This window comes from Triturus cristatus, chromosome 4_2 (genome assembly GCF_964204655.1).
Source record: "Triturus cristatus chromosome 4_2, aTriCri1.1, whole genome shotgun sequence".
Taxonomy (NCBI): Eukaryota; Metazoa; Chordata; class Amphibia; order Caudata; family Salamandridae; genus Triturus; species Triturus cristatus.
The window spans coordinates 359,032,408-359,054,922 of NC_140586.1; the positions used below are offsets into that span (position 1 = coordinate 359,032,408).

The following is a 22,515-nucleotide window of genomic DNA, read 5'->3' on the forward strand; positions in this document are numbered from 1 at the left end:
AGTTGGTTGTGGAAAGAAAATGGGCAGCTCAATATTATGGTTAATAAGGAACAGTGAAACTACTTTGAGCATGAATGAACCTCAGTTTAGTTCTAAGGGCTATCACTTGAATAAACACTTGAATGTATGGCTCTTAAATAGTCTGTGCTTGTAACTTAATGTGTCTGAGGGAGGTTATGGCTAATAGGAAACCCACACTCTAGGAGGGAAAGCATAGAATACAACAATAGAGGTATTCAAAAAGTGGACCCATAAGCCTTGCAAGAACTACGTTAAGATTTCCCACCGGGGCTGATGGTGGTCTTAGGTGTATTTGAGTTCCCTTTTAGTGTCCCGGCATGAACATCTTAACCAAAGGGATTTTAAAGAGGGATGAGCGTTCCCTGTCCTGCATGTATGCCGTGACATAAGCTACGTGAAGAAGTATAGAAGCATTTGCAAAACCTGCCTTCTGATAGTTTAAGAGGTAGCGGATGATGTCATGAACCTCGACTTTGAAGGAATGTAGTTGCTTTGATATGCAATATTGGACAAATCTTTTCCATATGGCTGCACAGCACGCACATGTAGTGGGCTTCACACAAAATGGTCATACACTCCTAGGCTCAAACCAGCAATGAGGGTCATTTCGGTCTGGGAGCTGTTGCTGGACACATTCAAACCCGGTTCTGGGAAAAAAACAATCTCGGATGGAGACAGTGTCAATAAGCATTGGGGACTAAAGGAGGAGTCACAGCACTTCTCGTGACTGGAAACATCTTTGAAGAAAAACAAATTGTACTGTTTGAGCCCAGCACTAGACGGCAGGAGTATGAGAGCATGTTTATCTACAGCCACAGGAACCACGAACAAATATGTTATTTACCTTTAGTAATGCTCTTTCTGGTTGATACTCTAACCGCAGAATCCTCATTCTGTGAATGCACTACAGCCACCAACTGGAGTCGGAAAGTTTTCTCAGCAAATCCCTTATGCACAGACAAGTAGCATTATGTTGCTCTGTGTGTCTCCATTCAATTTCTTTTGCAGGATTGCCAACACGCTCAGACGCAGAGCACTTAGGTAATCAGATTTGATTGTGCAGATCACAAAAGTGAGACCTTTTTAAAGATGAGGGAAAGGGGAGGGTCAGTGAGGAATCTGTGACTAGAGGCTCGACCAGAACGAGCGTTACCGAAGGCAAGTAACTTGTCCTTCTGATGGATACTTCTAACCGCAGATTTCTCACCTTGTGAATAGTTACCAAGCTAATACCCTCCAGGAGGTGGGCCCATGAAATTGCTCAAACCAAAAGGTTCTGCAGGACAAAGTGTCCCTCCCGTCAGACCAGGTTATCAAGACAGTTGTGCTTCATGAACGTATGAATCAACTCCCACAATGCAGCTCGACAGATGTTCAAGACAGGCACTTCGTATCCCAGTGCAGTCATGGCAGGATTTGCCCTGGTGGAATGAATCCTCAAGCCTTCTAGGGCCTGCTTTTTTGCCAGTGTGTAGCAAGTTTTGATGCCTTGACCTATCCACCTCGAAATAGTCCTCTTCTGCACAGCTGTGCCCTTCTTTGCCCCTGTGAATCAAACTAAGAACTGATCATCCACCCAATGGTCTTGATATAATAGCTCCACGTTCTTTAACATCCACTACCTCTGAGGAGGGGGTGGGATGAGGAGGTTAAAGGCAGTCAACAGTTGCCACTCAATCTCCATGCTTAGAGGTGTAAATTGTACAGGCTCTGATGCAGAGCTCTGCTTTGTTCTGCTACAGTCTTGGGACGATCTTCTGTCCCAGCAACCGAGCAGAGTTCATCATCAGAGCATGCAAAATGTTCACCTCTATGCGTGGAGATTGAATGGCAACAGCTGACTGCCTTTAACCTCCCAATCCCCTCCCTCTCAGCAGGGGTAATGGATGTTATTTTGGTAGCTATCTGCGAAAATCATCTCTGTTGCTGGGACAGAAGATCATCCCAAGAAGGTAGCCGAATCAGAGGACAGATGCATATGGCTGGAAGTTTCAGGTACCACACTCTCCAACCTCAATCCAGAGCCACTAAAATGACTTGGACTCGGTCATTCTTAATCTTCTACAGAATTTTGGGCAGGAGAGGTAAAGACAGAAAGGCACACAGGAGTCCCATGCGCCACTCTAGGGGGAAGCATCCGAGGAAGAATCGCCTTGCTAACTATCGTGTAAAAGTTCGGACACTGCATGTTTTTGGCAGTAGCAAAAAGAAAGTCAGGGTTCTCCACACTGCAGGAAGACGCCCTGCACTATCTCCGAGTGTAACTGCCATCTGTGATCCGCAAGGGAGTACTGACGAGTTTGGCCACTCTGGCTTTCAAAGATCCCACCACTTGATTAACTAGCAGGGAGAGGCCCTGAATGCTTGGCCAGTTCCAAAGGCACAGAACCTCCTGGCACAGGCTCCATAAACCCACTACACATTGTTACAATTTTATACAGCAGTGGTGTTGCCCAAAGAGAACCTCCACCAGCCTACTCCCTTTGTTGGACGAGAGGAAGGCTCTCAGTACCATGAGAATAGCACGCAACTACTGCAAAATGATATGAATGCAGGTCTCAGATGGAAACCAGGATTTTGGATCTCCAACTCTCCCAAATTACCTCTGCAAACCAGCAATGATGCATCCACAACGACCATCATCTCTGGGTAGGACAGCGGTCCAATTGCAGCCTAACAGTCACTACTGCAGTTTTTGGGATTTACTCTGACACCTGGATGGAATCCAAGAGATTCTTTCGGTACTGAGCCCACTAAGACTTCAGTAGCCACAGCAGGGCCCGCCTGTTCCCCCATCGTAGTCCTCTAGCACAATGCAGGAGGTCATGAAGTCTCAGAGCCACTCTCACTGTTTGAAATGTCCTGAACTCGTTGAGGTGGATGGAAGGCTCAAGACTGAACCATATACTGAATAGCTCTGATGGTCAGTACCCTCTGTGAAGGAGTCTGGTGTGACTTTGGCACATTGGGAGAAATCCCTAAAGATGTGAGGTTTGCAGTTGTCTAGAGGTGGCCCACCACTGACCCACTGAGGCATGGTAGGCTTCAGCAACCAATCATCGAGGTAAGGGAAGACTGGTATTCGCAAACTTCAAAGATGTGCACAGACAACCACCATCACTTTTTTTTAACACCTGAGGTGCTGTGGTGAAGGCGAAGGGAAAAAAAAACTGGCAAAGCTTGTGGCCCACCTGGACCTCCAGGATTACTTGTGGGACTGCAGGACGGGTATACAGAAATAAGTGTCCTGTAAATCCAACCCCATCATTCAGCCACCTGAATCCAGGGCAGATAGGACTTGGGCGAGGGTGAGTATCTTGAACTTGTCAGAAAGTTAAAAGGGTGTATATCTAAAATAGGACGAAGTACTCCGTCCTTTTTTGGCACCAGGACATAATGGGAGTAGCATCCAGCCCTTATTTCCAAAGCCAGAACGCTCTCATTGGCCCCCTTGTCAAAGAGCCTGAACTTCCTGCTGTAGGATGGACAACTAGCCAGTGGTGTAAGTGGTATGGGTGGTGGGATCATAGAAGAGGTAGGGCATAAGCATCCTGAACAATTTGCAGCAACCATCTGACTGATGTGATTCTCTGCCATAAACAGGGCGGCAATGTGTCACTGCTAATAAGCTAAAGGGGTTTTGAAGTGGCTGCTGAAGTAGTGTGTGTGGTGAGAGGGACTGAGTAGCACAATGTTTGTGAGGACCTGCATGTTGTCAGCTAGTTCCCTGACCTCGAAAGGGTTGGGTTTTCTGCTGGTAGGGAGGTGGGCCTGGGCACGGTCTTGGCTGGAAATGCTTTCTAAAGACCCAAAAAGGGTGAAACTGCTTAGGATACAGAAACACGGACAAGCAGAGGGTGCATACTTTGCCACTGCTCTCTTCAAATACTCAAGGGCAGAGCTTTTTGTCCCCAGAATGACGTGTTGCGTCGAATGGCATGACCAGTCCATATCCAGCCCGTGGATCTTATCCATTTGTGGCACTTAAGCATCACTCTGGTCCAGACTGCTCTACCCACACAGTCATGGTGCTTAGCCCAGAGCGGATAACTTATCTTGCATCGCCTTGTCAGTCTTGAATGATTTGCCTCAGAATAGCACAAAATTCTTCAGGAACTGTGGGCAAGAATTTGTCCACCATGACTCAAACTGCATGCAAATCATGCCACCAGGAGGCTAGATGCCTCTATAGAGCAGAGGGCAAAACTGGAGGAGAACATTTGCTTTTCGAACGCATTCATGCGCTTGGATTCCCTATCAGGGGGTGTTTAGGGAATCAATTTAATTCAGTCTGCTTGTGGGGGCTTGAATTAAAAGGCTCGCTGGTGTAGTACATTGGAAGAGGAGATACAGGCCCCCACAAGCAGGTCTGTGTCGCTTGTCGATCGTCTTTATACTGGTGGAAAACATCCAATTTTGACACATGTACCCATAAAGGCATCTGTAAGAACATCACTGTAGGGGAGAAGCAGCTCTAAAGAAGTCAGTCCAGGTTGTAGGACCTCTGTTAGGACATTTATTTTGACCACAACAGAAGGTAGTTGAGGTCCAGAACTTCGAGCACTTCTAATAACCACAGCAAAGGTGGAAGATTCTTCTGTGGGTGGGACCTGGGTGAAGAAGCGCCAAGTCCACTGGCATCCTGAAGGTCAGGAAGTAAGCCATAATATTGAGACTAGTCACCTCAATCATTCCCTTCATCATGGTGCTCAGAACCTGAATTTCAAGGCATTTGTCTAGATAAAGGTAGGGTAGCATTGGAATCCAAATGAGGTTACATTGGTTGCGCCTGAAGTCCAGTTGGAAGTGACTTTGGCTGAGGTTGAGTCGGATTTGCTTCTGGCCACTGTGGTGTCAGTGTGGGCTTCAACATGTGGAACCATCAAGGATCTCACCACTGGGTACGAAGTCAGGGTGGGTATCGCACCTGGATTATGAGGCACAGACAGAATCTGGGACAGATTCGATGGGGGTATTCACACTTCAGATAACATTGGATCTTTGGGGTTCAAAGGCGCATCAGAAGGAGCTGGAAGGGTGCCAAATATGCATGAACTGAGGGAGTGGTTCTGTAATGGGGGACCGAGATCAGGAGGTACTCTGATCTTAAAGCAACTTCTCCTATTGAGTGTAGCAAGATGAAAATGAGTTTTGTTTCAACTTCTTATGTTTTTTTCTGGGATTTTGACTTACCTGACAACTTGGAATGGGAAGAGGACCTCTCAAGAGCACACCAGTGTCATCAAGTTTGAACAATACCAGCCCATGCGGGCCTAGACATACAGCTTGGCTTGGAGTCTGGCACTGAACCCAGACATCAGAGACAAACTTGGTGAGGGTCTATTACAGACATCTGGTTGTGACAGTCATCAGGAACTAACTCCTCAGGTTTGGTGGCCATCCCTTGCACACTATTTACAATTGAAAAATGTTTCTATCATGGACAAAAATTAAATAAAAAATGAGGGAAATAGTTCCAGAACCACGACTGAAGGCGCAGAGAGAAAAGAACTACGTCAGCAGGCAGAGGTGGAAACCAAATGAGGCTCCAGGGTCATTTTCGCAGCCGAACAGTCTATGCAGAGCTGCATGATGCCACCTAACCTGCACATGAGGACATTTCTGAGAATAAATTCCCCGGAACCAGTCTTCCGCCTGAAATTGCAGTTAGAAGTCTCCATCAGTTTTAAAAACATGCAGTTGGACTGAACAACTACGCACCAATTCACACAACAATGCTGTAAGAAAGAACAACACTACTTTGAAGTAAAATTCAAATCATATCCCCCTACCCCCAGCCACCAGTGGAACAACACTGGGGGTGGGAGGAACTGAATACAAAAGGACTTTCAAGAGTCGCATGGTAAAAAGCAACTTGAGTAGAGGGCTTATTAGGAAGGCCAATAAAGCAGAAGGAGCACCTAAATGCCTGTTGTTGTAGTGACTGACAATCCTTTTTGAGCAAGGGAAAGCTCAAAGTACAGAATATCAGAAAAGCAAGCTCAAATGGGTTAAAGTCCTCGGTATTGCACCAAGAAACACATTTGGACAAGTGGTCCACACAGACCACCTTGGTACCAGGTTTTCAGGCAGTCAGGACAACTGCTACTGCTCGCAGCAAGCCAAAGATCTCTAATTGACACCGCCCAATCTCCACATGTACAGATGAGATGCCTTAGGAGTGGAGAGGAGGAACTGATCATTCTGCTTCGACAGAAGAATTCCTCTGTGTGGCAAGAAAAGATGGGTCTGAAGCAGAATTTCAACAGATCAGCATATGACATTCTCCTTACCCAATCTGGGCTGATAATAATCAGTTATGACTGATTTTCTTGCACTATCCATAGGATCTTCAACAGCAGGTTGATCAGAGGGAAAGTGCAGAGCAGGAGACCATCTGAATGGGATACTATCTGTCAGGGAATCACTAGAGTGGAAATTACTAGGCACAGAAAAGATTTCAGGGAATGGCGTAAAGAGTTCTATGAGGGGACATCACAATCTAAAAAAGATAATGCCCATCACTTTGGAATGAAGCTCTCATTCATGGCTCCTCTAGTTGGAAGATAACTTAAGCATCGGCAGTTCAGGGTCCCTACCAGATGGGCTGTGACCAGAAAGATCAACCCACTGCAGAGCCCAACATCACAGAAGTAAAGCCTCATGATATAAGGTCCATGAACCCATAATGACTAGTCGGTATTTGTCATGGACAGTGGTTGTGCTGTCCAAACAAATGTGAATGACACTACGAAAAACTGCTAGGAGAAAAAACAAAACGAGGTGAACAGTGTGTAAGGGTAGCACTGATTTGCAGCGGTTGCCCAGACGTAGATCAGAGGCTTCACACTATGAATCTTCGTGCAGATAAGTGCACCAGCCCATCGGGGACAACCCCCAGTGAGAATGAAGGGGCACATACACCAATGGAGGTCCAGAAAGTCATGACTGAAGTTCTCTATACAAGAGATTCCCCAGATATAAAGACTCTTTGGTGATAGAGCCTGTGAGAAGTTGGCCTGATGTATGATGTCACTAGTTCTAGTGTACACCTTATAGCAGTCCAAACAACCCTTATGGTGATTGGTTGTAAAGTCAACCTTATAGACCAGCTATCCTAGTGGTAGCATGGACAAGAGCAGTCTTAGGCTAAACTCTGAATGGCATGTGAAACCAGCTGAGATACCATATATAATCCCTTGAATACCAAATGAAAGGACACCACAACAGCTATATATATAACATAAAGTGTATTTATTCTAGACAAACCCTCAGCACTCTTTATGAGATTAGAGGTAAGTACAACACAGTCTTATTTAAGCATACATTAAGTCACACAGGTAAGTAATACAGTTAGGCCCTAGGGGCCACGCAAACCATATACTAAAGAAGTGGTATAAGGACCACTGTCACGGAAATAGGATAGGCCTAGGCCTAGGGAATCGCTGGGGCTACACTACACTAGCAACAGTTAGGAAGTGGGAGGCCCACGGGATTCAGGTGCAGAGTGGAAACACTCACGCGTAATGCGTAAAAGTCGATAGAATTACTAGCAAGTAGAAATTAACAGTTTAAGGACACTTCTGAAGCAGCTAGAGAGTCGAGACTCGGAAACTAGACCCTAGGATAGTCACTACCCTTGTGAGCACCGAAGTACCCAAGTTACCTAGCCCACGGGCTGCGGGTGCATAGGTGTGAACTTGCATCGGGTTTCGTCGTGGACTTCTATGGATGCCTGAAGGAAAGTTGCTGACAGGCAGTCAGTGAAGAGTGTCCGGTGGATCCCAAGGCTGGGATCAAGAAGAGAGGATACCTGCAAGCAGAAGGGACAGAGTCAAGGTCACTAGCCAGTGACCACGTGGAACCAGGAAGGAACCAGGCGATGTCGTGAAGATTGCAGGTGAAAGGTGAAGCTTGTCGCTGCAGCCACGGGTACCAGGAGGCGTCGAGGACGACCAGGACCAGGAGGCGAGCTGTCCCACGAAGGCTCTTGCCTGTCGGCGGCGTCGAAGTCGAACTAGGACTCACCAAGCCTTGGCAAGCGGAACCCACGAAGAACGGAGGACTTGCTTCTGGTGCAGACCAGGAAGGTCTGGGGTGCTTCTCTTTTGCAAAGAAGCGGGAGCCAGTCTGGAGGAGCCAAACCAGCAGTGAAGATTTCAAGGTGTGTCGTCACAAAGGCCGCTAGCCAACGGGCAAGCAACCGGACAGACGCGGCAAGCAGGAAAATGCAGAAGGGCCCCACGCAGGACTCGTGGAGTGTGGGGGGCTGATCTTCGGTGCAGATGGTGCTTGGGGTTGGGGCTTCTCAATCCCCGGTGCACAACTTCGAGGGTGCCTCAGAAGCTGCGCTGGAAGATACTCGCCACTTTTCCCAGGTAGCCGGTCCCACGTCTCTCGTCGCCTCCACAGATCTCAGCTCGGCTGTGTATGTGGATCAGGGTCGGAGAAGTCTGGAAGTCAAGGCTCTGGTCGGGCTCTGCAGTCGGTCCCTCGTAGAACTTCAGCAAGCAAAGGGTAGTCTCTTGATGGTGCCTGTTTGCACAGGGTAGCCACTCCTTGGCCACAAGGGAGATTCTTCAGTCTTCTTCTTTCGTCGAATGTCGAAGGTCCAGAGTTTCTGTTCAAGTTGCAGGTTCAGGATAATCTAATCTCCTGGGGCCCAGCTACCACTCTTATACTAATCTGGGGGGCTGGGTTACCTGCTAGGTCACGCCTTATGGGTGGGACCTGGGAGGGGGGTGGTTACACCCCCTTCCCTTTGTCCAGTTTCGCGCCAGGACTGGGGCTGGAGTGCCCCAGCACCGGTTTGAACTGGACTATGCATGGGACACCTTGTGTGCCCCAGGCATGTCTCATTCCTTTCAGCCCTCCCTGCCCCAATACACTAAAGTCTGTCTGGGGAGGTGCTAGCACCTCCCCAAGCAGAAAACCTATTGTCCAAGCCTCCCTTGCCGGGATCACTCCCAGCAGCAGGAGGTCAGACTCGTGTCTGTGGCAGCAGCATCCATTTTGTGATGCTGAGGCTTTGGTTAGAGTTAAACAGTAAAGTAGGATTTTAACATGTCTCTCCCTTTAGAAGGGAGGAATAATATCCTCATCACCAGAAATGGTATGGGGGTATTATTCCAAAGTGTTAGACACCTTACACGACATGTTTTGATAAAGCCAAACCATAGTTACCATAACCGTTTAAGATTATAAGGCACTTTAAGAGTATATGGTAGGCTATATCATAGAACAGCTATAGGGACATGGTTCCGAAAGCTGCAGACAGGCTCAGCTCATGCTAGAGCACCATCTCACATGTTACCAAGCACTCTGCCTCCAGGATTGTTAAGGCCTGCCATAGGAGTGACTGACAGGTACACATGTGTCTATATATAAGGGTAGATATAGGCATACTATATCTAAGCAAGGGGTGATTACACGACCTTGCCCCAGCTGAGTGATCAGCCAGTTGTGTCTGATTGGAAAGCCAGACCAGGGGTGGCATAATACATGCTGCAGTCCCTGGGAGGCCTAGGGTACACCTATGCCCTGGGTACCTAGGGTACACTGTACAGGGTCCAATAAGGTGATCCTTACCAATTGGTTATGTACCTAGGGTACATGGAGTCCATTTTAAAGAGAGAGCAGACAGCCTGAGACCCTGAATGGCAGGATCTCAGGCCAACTAAGTCGAAAAACCAGCTAGACACTAGGCAAAAAGTTGGGGGTAACCATAGTCAGATATCCACCTTCCTACAGAGCCAATGTCTTCTTGGGCACCCCTGAAGGGCCTTTAAGTGCCATCTGGTATATGGCATCAACAGGTAGCTTGAGGGAAATAAGCCCAACATGTGGAGGATCTAGAGTACCAGGATAGGAGTTTAACATGGAGTCATATCCTGAATATTCACAAGCCTCTGGGAAGTAGGAAAAGCTTTCATGCAGGTTGTAGGAATGTGGCTCGGTATATAGTATACCAAAGTAATGTAAAGTGTGCATAGAGTCTACTGGATCCCCAGAGGCTTTACAGCGGCTAAAGTAGATACTACTAATGGTCTCTTTTGTGGTAGTGTGGGCGAGCAGTTAGGCTTATCTGAGGGCTGTGTTAAGCATTTGTTGTACACACACTCAGTGACTGAATCCAAGACAAATTGTTTATAAAAATATTACTTTTTTTAATGTTACTTAAAACCAAAGATACTTAGTTGCAGTAAAAAACGGTTAGCAATATCGCAACTTTTAATTATACATTGTGGACACTTAGTGCATTTTTCAAACAGTTCAATCTTAACCTATGGAGGAAAAATGATGTTGTAATTTCACAGGTAAGTCCATGACTTACAATTCCAGTCTTCAGGTTTTAGGATCAACACTGGGCAAGGGTCAGGAAAGTGTAGAGACTGCACCACCAGCAGCACTGTGGTAGCCCGGTGCAGAGGTCAAATTCGGTAACTAAGGCCCAATGTTTATCAATGGAGACTGGGGGCACTCAAAGAGGTGCTGGTTGTAGATTTTTAAGCACACCAACTCAGGGATTCTCCGCATGGCTGCATGGTTTTCAGTTCTACCTCAGTTCATGCTGAGGTCTCCACATCATCCCCTAGCAGATATTCAACTGGGATCTTGGAAGAGACCACCACCTGTTTCAGACCAGTAACCCCTCACCATTCTAATGACATCACAGCCATGAGATGGGCTGTAGTTACATTATCAGTGTTGGTGACTGGATAGGTTTTTCCAGCTAACTACTGTCCAAGGGAAACCAGTTTTTCTGTCAACATGGGGACACTGGCACATGTTTCCCTCAGGGCTTCTACCCTAGTCCCATTAATCAAGGGTTGCTGCTGGTATTTCTTCATATTAGGGAGCCAGGCAGCAAGTGAGGACAAATCTACCCCACCCCCACAGACTAAAAATAGCTTCAGTGTGAACCCTGATTTCCACTGGGCACACTATTGATCCCACCTGAAGACTTGACATACCAGGGCTAGCTGTAGGAGTACTAGGGGGATTTTCTTTGGGACAGGCAGTATCTCCAGTTTTGTGTCCCAACTTCTTAAAGTTGCAACAACAGGCCTTGCTAGGATCAACGTTCTTACCGTTGTACCCACTGTTGGATTGTGAAGCGTTCTGTAACCCACCCGCCAGTGCAGATTAATGAGGGCCTTTCGAAAACTCTTTACTTTTATTCTTAGGATGTTCACCCACTTTCGCCTGGGGAGAATTTGTGACCCCTTTCTTTTGGTCACACCCAGCGGTAGTCTAGATCACCATAGGCTTGACCCAGTGGTCTCCCTTCTTTTCCAAATCTTGGGGAGAATTTGGACCTAGGTTTATCAGATAGTGATGCAACTTCTCATTAATGCAATTATTTAATAAGTGTTCTTTCATAAACAGATTATAAAGCCCATCATAGTCATGCACTTTACTTCCAGTTAACCAGCCATCTAGTGTTTTTACTGAGCAGTCTATGAAGTCAACCCAGAACGGACTCAAGGTTTTGTGAGCACCCCTGAATCTAATTCTATATTTCTCAGAGGTGAGTCCAAAGCCCTCAATCAGGCTACCCTTCATGAGGTCATAAGGCCCAGCATCTGCCCCTGTAAGTGTCAGGAGTAAATCCTTACAATTACTAGTGAACAGTTCTCAAAGCAATGCTCTCCAGTGTGACTCCTTCTACTTTCTCATTCCACAGGCCTTCTCAAAGGTTGTGAAGAATTTTGTGATATCATCACCCTCTACATACTTGGGGACAATCCCTTTGGGGACTCTAAGTCCCTAGGAATTATACTGCTGTCACCAATAATGGGTGCAAGATGCATTTCTGTTCTTTCCATTTCGACAGCCAGGAGTCTATCCTCCAGGGCTAGTCTGCGAGTCAACATTGCTAAAAGGATGTCCTCCTCATTGAGGCTGTCCTCAGTGTTGCTTGGGGAGCCTGTCCCATCGGAGTTGGGTGCCCTAAGCACTACTTTTGGAAAGATGGGTGCAGGTACCACATCTTCCTTAAGTAGGTGAGGGGTTTGGGAACTGTTCTCCTCATCACTACTTTCTCCACCTGCAAGGAGGTCCTCCTCTTCATAAGGGTATTCCAGAGCATATTCTGCCAAGCCTTGGTAGGATTGGAACCAGTTTTATTTTTTTAAGTCTACAGAGAGTCCTTAACTCTTGCATGCCAAGATGGAGGTAAGGGGTCAGGATGAGTTCCACAACCACATTCTCTATCTTCCATTATTTTACTAAGGTTTGGAGCCTTTTTAAAAAGAACTAAAGAAAAACTTCAAATCGCAGGATTGAGCTGCTGTGGTTTGGGATGCATGAGAGTGCCTTAGTTTTGAGAAAGAAGGACCGGCCTTTTGGGGAGCTTCTCATGAGGGACTAAAGAGAGTTCAAGCAGAGTGGTGAACCAGGGCTGACGTGCCCAGGTTGGAGCTACTAGGAAGAGAGTGAGGAATGTCTGCCTCAACTTCCGAACCACGAAAGAGAGTGGGAGAGGCGGAAAAGCATAAGCAAAGATCCCTGACCAATTAATCCATAGTGCATTGCGCATGGACTAGGTGTGGGAGTAAAGAGGTGAAGCTCGGGCATTTTGCGTTTTCGGTAGTGGCAAACTGGTCTATCTGTAGGGAACCGCTAGCGATGGAAATACTGAAAGGGGGACTTGAGGGTAGAGTTCTCATTCGTGGACTTGTCGATGAGTCCTGCTGAGCAGGTCTGTCAAGTTGTTGTCCATCCCGGTATTCTTCTGAATCAACAGATGAACCTTGTGATGTATAGCCATATACTATGGGCTAACACAGACAATTGGAGTGAATCTTTTCCCCCCTGTTTTTTTGCAGGTAGAATATGAAAGTCGCATTGGCTGTCTGGATCAGAACTACCTTCCACTGTATGAGGGGGCAGAATGTCCTGAAGGACAGCCAACGGTTCTAGGTGATTGATGTGCAACCATCGATGTGCAGGAGCCCACACTCCTTGGATAGTGAGGTCCTACAGGTGCACTCCCCAGCTAGTGAGCGAGGTGTCAGTTGTGATGGTCTCTTGCAGAGCTGGGTTGAGGAAAGGCCGTCACTGCAACAGGTTGTTTGCATTCCAACACTGGAGAAAGCGAGGAGTTTGGTCTCAAAACAACACTAGATTATCTCAATGACCTTCCGCCTGAGATTACTACACCTCTGGGTACTATTGTAATGGACGCATGCGCAACCTGTAGTGAAGAACTATGGCGATGCAGGATGCCGTTAAGCCTAGTAGGCGTATTACGGTCCTGATCGTTACCTGTCGATCAGGCTAAAAAGTGGCAGCAAGGTTTGGATTGCTTGCACCCTTGCAGGGCTATTATTAGCTTTCCCTATGTGGGAGTCGAGAATGGCCATGAGGAAGGACTGCACTTGGAGGGGCTGGAGGTGAGATTTGACCACATTTATATTAAAGCTGTGGGTGTGAAGAAGTTGTATGGTGGCCTGCATGTGCGGTAGACATTGATGCTGTGTGGTGCTCATGATCAGCTAGTCATCCTGGTTCAGGCAACACGTGGATGAAACCCTGCCAGAGGAGTGTGGCTACCAAGGCTTGGTGAACACCCGGGGGGCCGTGGGGACCCTCAAAGATAACACCTAGAACTGATAATGCTCACAACTCACCGCAAATCACAGGTATCTTCAATGTCATCTTGGAGTGTAACCATGTGGAAGTGTTCCGACACGATTTACATGTTGAGGCTCCTTCAGACTCCATCCTTTTAGGGAATTAGAAAGTATAGGGAGTACACCTCCTGGCCACGATAATGAGGTAATACTATGGCCCGCTTGGCAAGTAGTGTGTGCACCTCTTGCTGGATTAGACATTCATGTTCAGGATGAGTCTGTGTTTGTGGGAGGGAATGTTTGGTGGTGTGTGACCGCTCTAAACAATATTCCACCTGTATGATGCCTAGAGACCACTGGCCAGAGGTGATCTCCACCTATCGGTGCAGGTAATCCTGCAATCTTTCCCCAGCAGGTGTTGTATGATCAGAGAGAAGGGCAAGAGCATCACGTTTTTTAGGGGGCAGCCCCTTTGAGAGCTGTGTCCTTCCCTCTACTTTGTTTCCCTTGCAACCTCCCCTTTCGTAACCTCTGGAGGGAGTCTACTGCCGTTGTTGTCTGGGGAAGTTGGTAGAAGTCTCTGGGGTTGGAGTTTCAGCTGCACTGCAATACTATGAGTGGTGAAAGGAGCTGTGCAAAATTGATGTTTAGAGGGCCCCTATCGCTATTTCTGTGTCCTTCTTAATTTTTCTAGCATCTGATCCACTTACGGTCTGAACAGCTGCTCCCCATCGAAGGGCATGTTTAGGAGGTGTTGTTGAACCGTGTATTATACAGAGAGAGACCCCTTTCTGACCAAAGGGATGAGGTACTCTTTACAAGTTATAAGCAAATTCCCTTTGGAATGAACCTAAATAACATCTACACTATAACCGCAAACAAAGCAAATATAGCATTCATAGAATAAAATATCACAGAAATACTTTTAAAACATCTAACACATCAACTTAAGTAGTACACATTATTTCTTTAATAAAATCACATAAAAAGACCATTAAATTGATCCAAGAAAATACATTAATACATTCCATATGCTCCATAAAATCCCTTCAACATATATTGCACCATTATATAAACAGAAAAAATACAAACACATATACAAGAGAAAACACAATTTCAGACTCCTATATTAGTGTTTTACAAAAACATATCATCTGAATCAGTGAAAATATGGTCTGGTTAAACTTCTATTTGTAAAATACCAAGACCGTGTTCCCTTAGAGATTATGTCATCTGGATAGCGTCGACGCGTTTCGAAGGTTTTTATCAAAATACTTTCATCTTTTTCAAGACAAATATATTCATAATGTTTTCTCCATCTCTTGTTTCCTCATTGTTAAAAATACTTATGGAGCGGGGGCTAGAGAGACTGGTTTTGATGTAGGGTAGTTCGGAGGGAGAAACCTTGAAAAATTTTCACCTGATGAGTGACTACCCTCGCCTTCACAGGTCCCTTAAAGATGTCCCCAGTAGGTTTGAGCGTACCCTTTAGCATGCTAAGGTACTGGAGGCACCGCTTTGTACAGAAGAGAGTCTCCATTAGGAACTCTTCTTCCTCTTGCTGGATACGAAGTTCCACCTTGTGAAAGGCAGCCGCTCTGTGTAGGACCTCGTGGTACAAGGTGGTATTGTCTGGGAGTGAGGGTTTTGCGGTATATATCCCAGGGGCAATGTTAGCTGGGGGCTCCACATCATATTCCTCCCAGGGGCCAGGGCCCTGAGGAACGTAGGATGAGCCATAAGGAGAGCCCAGGCTGTCCCCTTCCCCCAAATGTGAAGAACCAGTGTGTTTGAGGGCCCACAGTTAACAGTGGAGATGCAGGAAGAGGGAAAGGAGTAGGACCAGTAAGCAGTGGCAAGGTGCGTCGGTCATGGCGCCAAGGCTTCTTGTACGTTGGGTCCACTAGAGGCTTTATGGCTCCCTCAAAAATCAATTTCCTCCAATGCGGAATCGAGTCTTTAGCCTGTTGTGAAGGCTTGACCAGGATCCGCCTGATGCCACGCTGAATGTGGATTCATTTCTGCCTGGCATCGAGCTGTTTTTTAAGCCACTGGAGGATCGGTTGGTCTCGATCCTCGGAGGCAGCAGAGAACACACAGGCTTTGGAGTCAACGCTTTCTGGCGAGAACACTTCCTTGATCTTAAAGTCAGCTTGGAGATTTTCCTGCCCCTCTTGGTCCCCAAAGAGGTCTGGAGTATCTTCCTCCTCCCGGCGATACATTATGGAATCTGAAGTAATAAACTGCGCCCGTCAATCCCGGAGCGCATTCTTGTTACGGGACGCAGGAGAGACACAGGTGTCCTATCGATGGTCCGGGAACAGGCAGAGGTGAGAAACCTCATGTAGGTCTGTTTTTGGCTACTCGAGTTGGCAAGTGGAGCAGAACCCTAGTGGAGTCATTTCCTTTGCGTGTACATTCTCAGATGTCATAATGCTGGTAGGCTGGAGGGTCCGAGCCCCGACTGGCAGAAGTTGTTGACTGCAGGACGGAGAAAAGGAAACACACAATGGTGGAGATGGACGAGTAACAAAGATTGCAGAGTTATCAGACGAGGAAAGGATCTAAGGGTCCGTTGAGAAAACCACTCGGTGTCGAACCGGAGCTCACTGAGACACGTCTAAACCCGACAGAGGAGATAGGTGGAGTCTGTATAACTCGTGACTCGAAAAGGCTTCTTCAAACAAAAAACAAGTTGTGCACATCCAACCCCAACAATAGATTACAGAAGAATGCACAGCATGTGCATCTATATCTACACATGCCACAAACAACCTGTAACATGGAATCTTACAGATTACTGCAGTAGGCACAGACTTTATCATTAATTACTTCCCAAGACAAACCATTGAGTTGAAGATTTGCACTGTGATAATCCTTGCTTTCTTTCTTTTGTTTATTTCACTGTGAAGGGCACCTCCCCAGAGAGTCACTTTTTGAGTTTCTGTGTCAGTTTTACTGTGTATGGGCAAGTGGTTGAATTAAGGCATGAGCCCGGAGGTGGATTTATGGATTTATCAGTGCAAGGATGAGTGAATGAGTGCATGTATGAAGACTTATTGAGTTCTTAAACTCATCAGTGACTCTAGAGGCACTTCCAGTTATAAACTAGGCCTAATGGAATTGCCAATGCCAGGAAGGAACCATTGGGGGCTCACTCCGTATCAGGAGACCATCCTGAGGGAGATTGAGGGACCATTCAGGGGTGTCCACCAGCTAACTAATGGGCTGTGGAGTCACAAGCTGAGGGGATGTTGTAAGGCCCCAGACACCACAAGCACACATGCAGAAGACGTGTTTTTTTTTACAACTCCAATGACAGGACACAAAATTAGAGACCTTATGTAGTGACATTTGACCTACTTGCTCTCAAACCCCTGAGGAGTTTGTGGATTGAACCGAGTATTATCTACAGACCACATCACTGAGGCAAATAAAAACAGGAAATTAAGCCAAAAAGTTAGAAAACACCATTTATAGCCTGATGTATTCCCATCCTTAGCAATCAGAACTGAGGCTAGAGCCACCTGGTAGTACTAAAGGGCTTGCTTATGCGGGGTAGATGAGGGTCTGGAGGAAGGTTTTCTGGATTCAGTCTGGCGTGAGGAGGCTATTTAGAGGGCGAGAAGAATCTGTAAGACGAAGTACCCCAAAAAAACAATGCAAAAAACAAATGCTTCAAGTCAGAGGCCATGTCTCAAAAAGAACAAATGAAAATAAAGCCTAAAATTCGAGGATGAAAAGGAATGGTGATGCATTTTCTGCTAAAACTGGTAACTTGAAACAGATACCACAAAATGATGAAAAAGGAATTTGAGAACTTTAAAAGAACATCTACAGGCTTATTCAGGGGTTGCAACGGTGCAGTTGAAAGTTAAAAACAATATTAAAGGGAACTGTACATGCCTGTTACTGCACTGCACAATAATAGAGCTACTTTTACACTGTTTTTACTGAGGAGAAATGAAGTATGGGATCTCTATACAAAGCCTGGAACAATGAAGGTACCTCTTTCTCATAAAGACACACTTTTGCACTCACAGATATCTTTCTTAAAAAATAACGCACCTTAAGAGAGGTTAATGCAGATTTCTGCGGGGAGGCTTCTTCATCTGAGTCATCGCGAATCCCTCGTCTTTTTTCCAGGTTGAAGCGGCGATGACTCTCAGAAGGCAACAGTGATCGAAAAGATTTTTCCTCAATTTCATCCTCAGTCATCGATTCGTCAAACTTCAGAGAGTACTCCGTAGCAACAGAAGTGGTGTCTACACAAAGAGAACAAAAGAATCATCTCAAGGAACAGTTTAAAAGTTGTATCAGGACCCTGCAATGTGCTAAACTCACAAAATGCATGAGTTCAAAACCGCAAAAGCCACATTTAACAAGTTCTTCTCAAGACTCAGCCCTTCAGTCTTAGGCTCTCCTACAACATTACTCAAGAACACGGCCCATATTGGACTATAATGTCACATGCAAACTAGTGCTGAGCTGGTGCAGACTCACCAGGCTGGCATGCAGACCTGTCAGCAGGCATAGACCTGGCATGAATATCAAGTGGGACATAGCATCAATCCTGATGGGAGTGTGCCCCCAGAACAAACTGCACAAAGACACAGATTGACAATGCTGATGTAACATTCTGCGCTTTCTCACCTCTCTCTTCTGGCAGCGATGGGACTCTTGCACTGTGTAAGGAGTCATCCTCTGCAGTAAGAACTGCCTCCTCGATGGAGCTGTCAAGATTTTCTCTTCGGGACACTTTTAGGTCTTTCTCTTTGGAGGATGGCACGGAAGGGCTCTCTTGCCGACTGCTACTGGTGCTATTGGGAGAAAAAAAAGCAGAGAAGGCAGGCGATGAAACTGATGCACCATGACTGGCTATTGCACAGGCAATGCGAAAGGTGTGTAAAAGGCAAGAGTTTAGGCCAATGAGATATGAAGTGACCAGCAACACGATCCGAGGGGACTATGCACTACCTTGAAAGTCTGTGTGGCTTGGAACCAGAAGTGCACCTGAAATGCCATTTGGCCCAAGACATTACACGTTCTTCACCAGAGTGTGAATAGCATACACATAGGATATCCAATAACTATGTGATGGTACAGGAGCAGATGCAGCACACTGTAATTAACCAATACTGACAAATGTAATACAGATTACAGATGGCTTTTTATATAGTGAAAAACTTCTGTGTGCTGTGCATAAATATTCTGTGCATTTTTTTGCAAAGATAATATGTTAGCTGGCTGAGGAAAAAAAGTTACTTCTAAGCACAGTTCTTTATCAAGAGTATGAATTCACAAACCGTAAACCATCTCATTCTATTTTTGGGACCATGGAACACATTTCAATATATACATATACTTGTTTTAAAACTATCTGAAAGAAAATATGATTATGGGAGGCAACATTTACCTTTTTCTTTTTTTACTCTAAACAGCCATTTTGTAATACAAAATACAGTCAACTAGGAAGTCAATGTCATGGTTTAACAAAAAAGGGGCACAATGCAGGAAATCTTGAAAGTGTATTGCCATTTATATGAAAAAAGTTTCGCTCCGAGTCTTTACAGAATGCTGAAGCTTCCCTGGTTTAGAAAGCACTACAGCTTCATTCAGATAATTCTTTTTTAGACTGGAAGGTTGCAGTAGAGATCCATAAAACTAATTTCGAACTACACACGATGTTCAACAGGAAGGAGGATGGGTGGTTGGTTCACAAACTCAAACAAGATACTTAAGAGGGGGAACTAGGATGACAAGTGTAAACACTATCGTGCAGTCTCCATCACTATTCATATCCTTAAGACTGATATAGCAGACTCATCTTACCCAGAGATGGGAAATCCAGATGAAATGGTTACTAGATCATAGTGACCTTCACTGAGGTCATAAACTAAATTAGTTACTTACCTGTAAATCCAGTTCTCCAACATGGATATCTTGTATAAATTCATATGCTTGAATTATTCCTGGTTGTCAGGCTGGGAATCCCCAGTACATTAACCTACCAGTAAACAGTGTAAGAATATACAGCATACAGTGTTAAAAGGCCACGGGCCTGAAACATAGTATCTGTAGTTGCACATCCACCTCATTTGAAATAACCCAAACTTCAGCCAATGAGGTGAAAGCTTAACCTCCTCTACTTCCCCCAGAATCCCCCACAGCTCAGATTTCAAAGCACAAGTGGGAGAATAAAATACGATTAGTCCTGGGCGGGAAGGTGGGAGGGTCGCATGTGAATATATTAAAGATATCTGTAGGAAAGTAGGATCTGCTTTTAAGGTTACCCCCACTTTTTGCCTGGTGTTATGCTGTATCTGACTGGAATCCTGCTAATCAAGTCCCCAGTCTCTGTGCTTTCTCCCCTAAATTGGCATGGTAAGTACTTGGGTACACCCCAGATTGGCTACTGGTGTACCCTTATAAGTCCCTAGTAATGGTACCCAGGGCCTAGGTACACGAGGGATCTCCCATGGGCTGAAGCATGTATTATGCCACCCAATGGAGACCACTCAAACTGTGACTACAGGCTTGCCATTGCAGCTTATGTAAGCTGGTGCAAGCACCACTTACAACAGATTTCAGTTTGCTTATATCTGAGGTCACTGCACATAAAACCTATAAGTCACCCCTAAGGCAGGCCTTTCAATTCTGAAGGCAGGGTGCTTGGTTATAAGTGTGAGGGTGTCCCTGCATTAGCGGGACACCCTAACAACCTTCGGAGTCCATTCTCCCGGGTTGTAAGTGCATCAGCCATTACGATATATAGAGTGGCCATGCGTTATTACGCGATGACCATCTCTAAACTGGCTGTAATAAACCCTGTCATGTTTGGTATCAAACATGTTGGAATCATACCCCCATACCATAAACAGTGTGGGAAGTATGATTCCATGCACTGTGAAGCTCCTCTGGAAGGCCCTCAGTGCTCCTGATACCAGTCTTCCAGAACCGGACAGAAAGCTAGGGCTGCTGCAGACCAGAGACATGATTCTGCACTCCTGCTGCTGAGCCAAGCTCGAGCAGGGGAAGGCCGAACAATAGATATCCTGTCACAGGGAGGTGTGATCACCTCCCAGACAGGGTTTAGTGTACTGGTGCAGGGTGGGGGTGCTTGCCAGCATCACCAGATTGCTTTGAAGGGAACATTTGGTGCCCTCCTTGCATACTCCAGTTCAAACCAGTTCAGGGAGCCATTGGCTTCCACTCTGGCACGAATCTGGACAAAGGACATGGGAGTATCCTACCACTGTCCAGCCCTCCTCTGGGAGAGATCCCTGAATCGTCCCAACCCTTTCCTTAGGATACTTAAGGGCTTACCTGGGGTGGGTCCCTAGATTCGTCGTGGGACAAGATTCAGATCAGACACCACTTCATCTTCGACCATCTGGGCACTCTGGACTTCGCTGGACTCTGCTCTGGGCACCGAGGCTGCCACCGGGAAGTCTCCTGCTGCTCCTGGTCTCGTCATCCTGCTCGTTTACTGCAATGACTGTTTGTGCTCCATACAGGATCCTTCCAAGGCATGTGGACATCTAAGACATCTGAAGGAATCTCCCTTGAAGTGAAGGAGTCACTTCATGTATCTACAGGCACTGCAACACAGCTGACTGGTCTAATGCTCCTGGGCTCCCACGGACTCCGAAAGGCTCAGCAACACAGGTGGTGGTTCTGCAACTCCCTCGAAGCCTGCAGTGTCTTCTCACCAAGTTTGAGGGCAGTATCCCCCATCAGAACCAAACCCCTGTGCACCTCGTTGACTTGCCGTTGCCAAGGCTTGATGGGTCTCTTCCTTAGAGATCTTCAGGCTCCAAGAAGCTCCAACCTCAAGTAGCTCCTCATGCCAAGATCTCGGCACGGTGTGCCCCTTGCACCGTGGGCCTTCCTCATTTGCTGAGCTGCTTGAGGTCTTCTTGCACATCCTGTGCCTCTGGCCCATGGGTCCTTTTTTAGGGTCTTCTTCAACTCCAGTGGGCTCCCCTGCTTGCTCAGGGCCTGCTCTACTTACCTGTACGTGGTGAGTCACTTGGACCTTGCAGGTCCCGCCACTGCACATTTTCACCTTCTTCACCAGCTGCATCTTCCTAAAGTTCTCCATTGAGTTAGACGGCGGTTTCCATAGCCACTTCGCACCTATGCACCCGGCTTCCCTGGTGTAGGTATCCTGGTTCCTAGGGTATCCACGGGTGGGGTGGCTCTCCAACCTTCTGTCTGCTATGGGTTTTCTTCAGGGTCCACTGGGAAGGGTCCTTCTCTTTTAAAATTGCAACCGCAACTTACCCATTGACTTGAATCGAGCACGCAGTCGTGTTCCCACTCAGCACACAACCTCCGTGGGGTTCCTGGGTACTTACCTCAGGTGGTTCCTTGGGTCCCCAGCACTTCTATGACCTCTGGGTAGTCTTGACTCGAGTCAAGATTAGCATCTCTCTATTTTAGTATATAGTTTGGTTCTCCCCGGTGACCACTATGTATTCTTGCTACTTAACCAGTTTTTATTACAAAGTATTGTGTTATATCTCCAGGTAGGAGATACTATTATGTGTTAGTGTCTTATAATAAATACCTATTTCTATAAATACACTGTGTGGTTCTTTTTCACTTAACCTATACCAATAAGTATAAAACAAGCTGATTTACCTTCCTTCTGGACTACCCCTGAAGGCTCCTCTTCACAGCTACCACTTAGAGAGCTTTTTAAGGTTGTCTAAGACAACTAAAATCACCATAAGAAGTCTGAAATAGTGCAGGGTGCTACGCTTACCTATGTGAGCACCATATACCAAGCCAGCCTCCTACAATATATATTTTTTTTTTTTTGAAAACCTTTATTGACAGTTCAATAGAGAACAAGTATGGGCCTACAACCCCCCGGGGCCGGCCGCTAAGCAATCAGAGCAAAAACAGGCAA

The 22,515-nt window shown here is 46.3% G+C and overlaps 1 protein-coding gene across 1 annotated transcript in view; it reads right to left on the minus strand.

The window, feature by feature from the left end:
• Positions 1-22,515, minus strand: part of CEP350 (centrosomal protein 350) — a 1,602,561-nt gene that overhangs the window by 592,278 nt on the left and 987,768 nt on the right. Inside the window, exons 22-23 of the mRNA XM_085601771.1 lie at positions 18,252-18,418; positions 17,667-17,863 (exon numbers count right to left, since the gene is read on the minus strand). Of these exons, the coding sequence (XP_085457897.1) occupies positions 17,667-17,863; positions 18,252-18,418 (364 nt within the window). The remainder of the gene's footprint in view (positions 1-17,666; positions 17,864-18,251; positions 18,419-22,515) is intronic.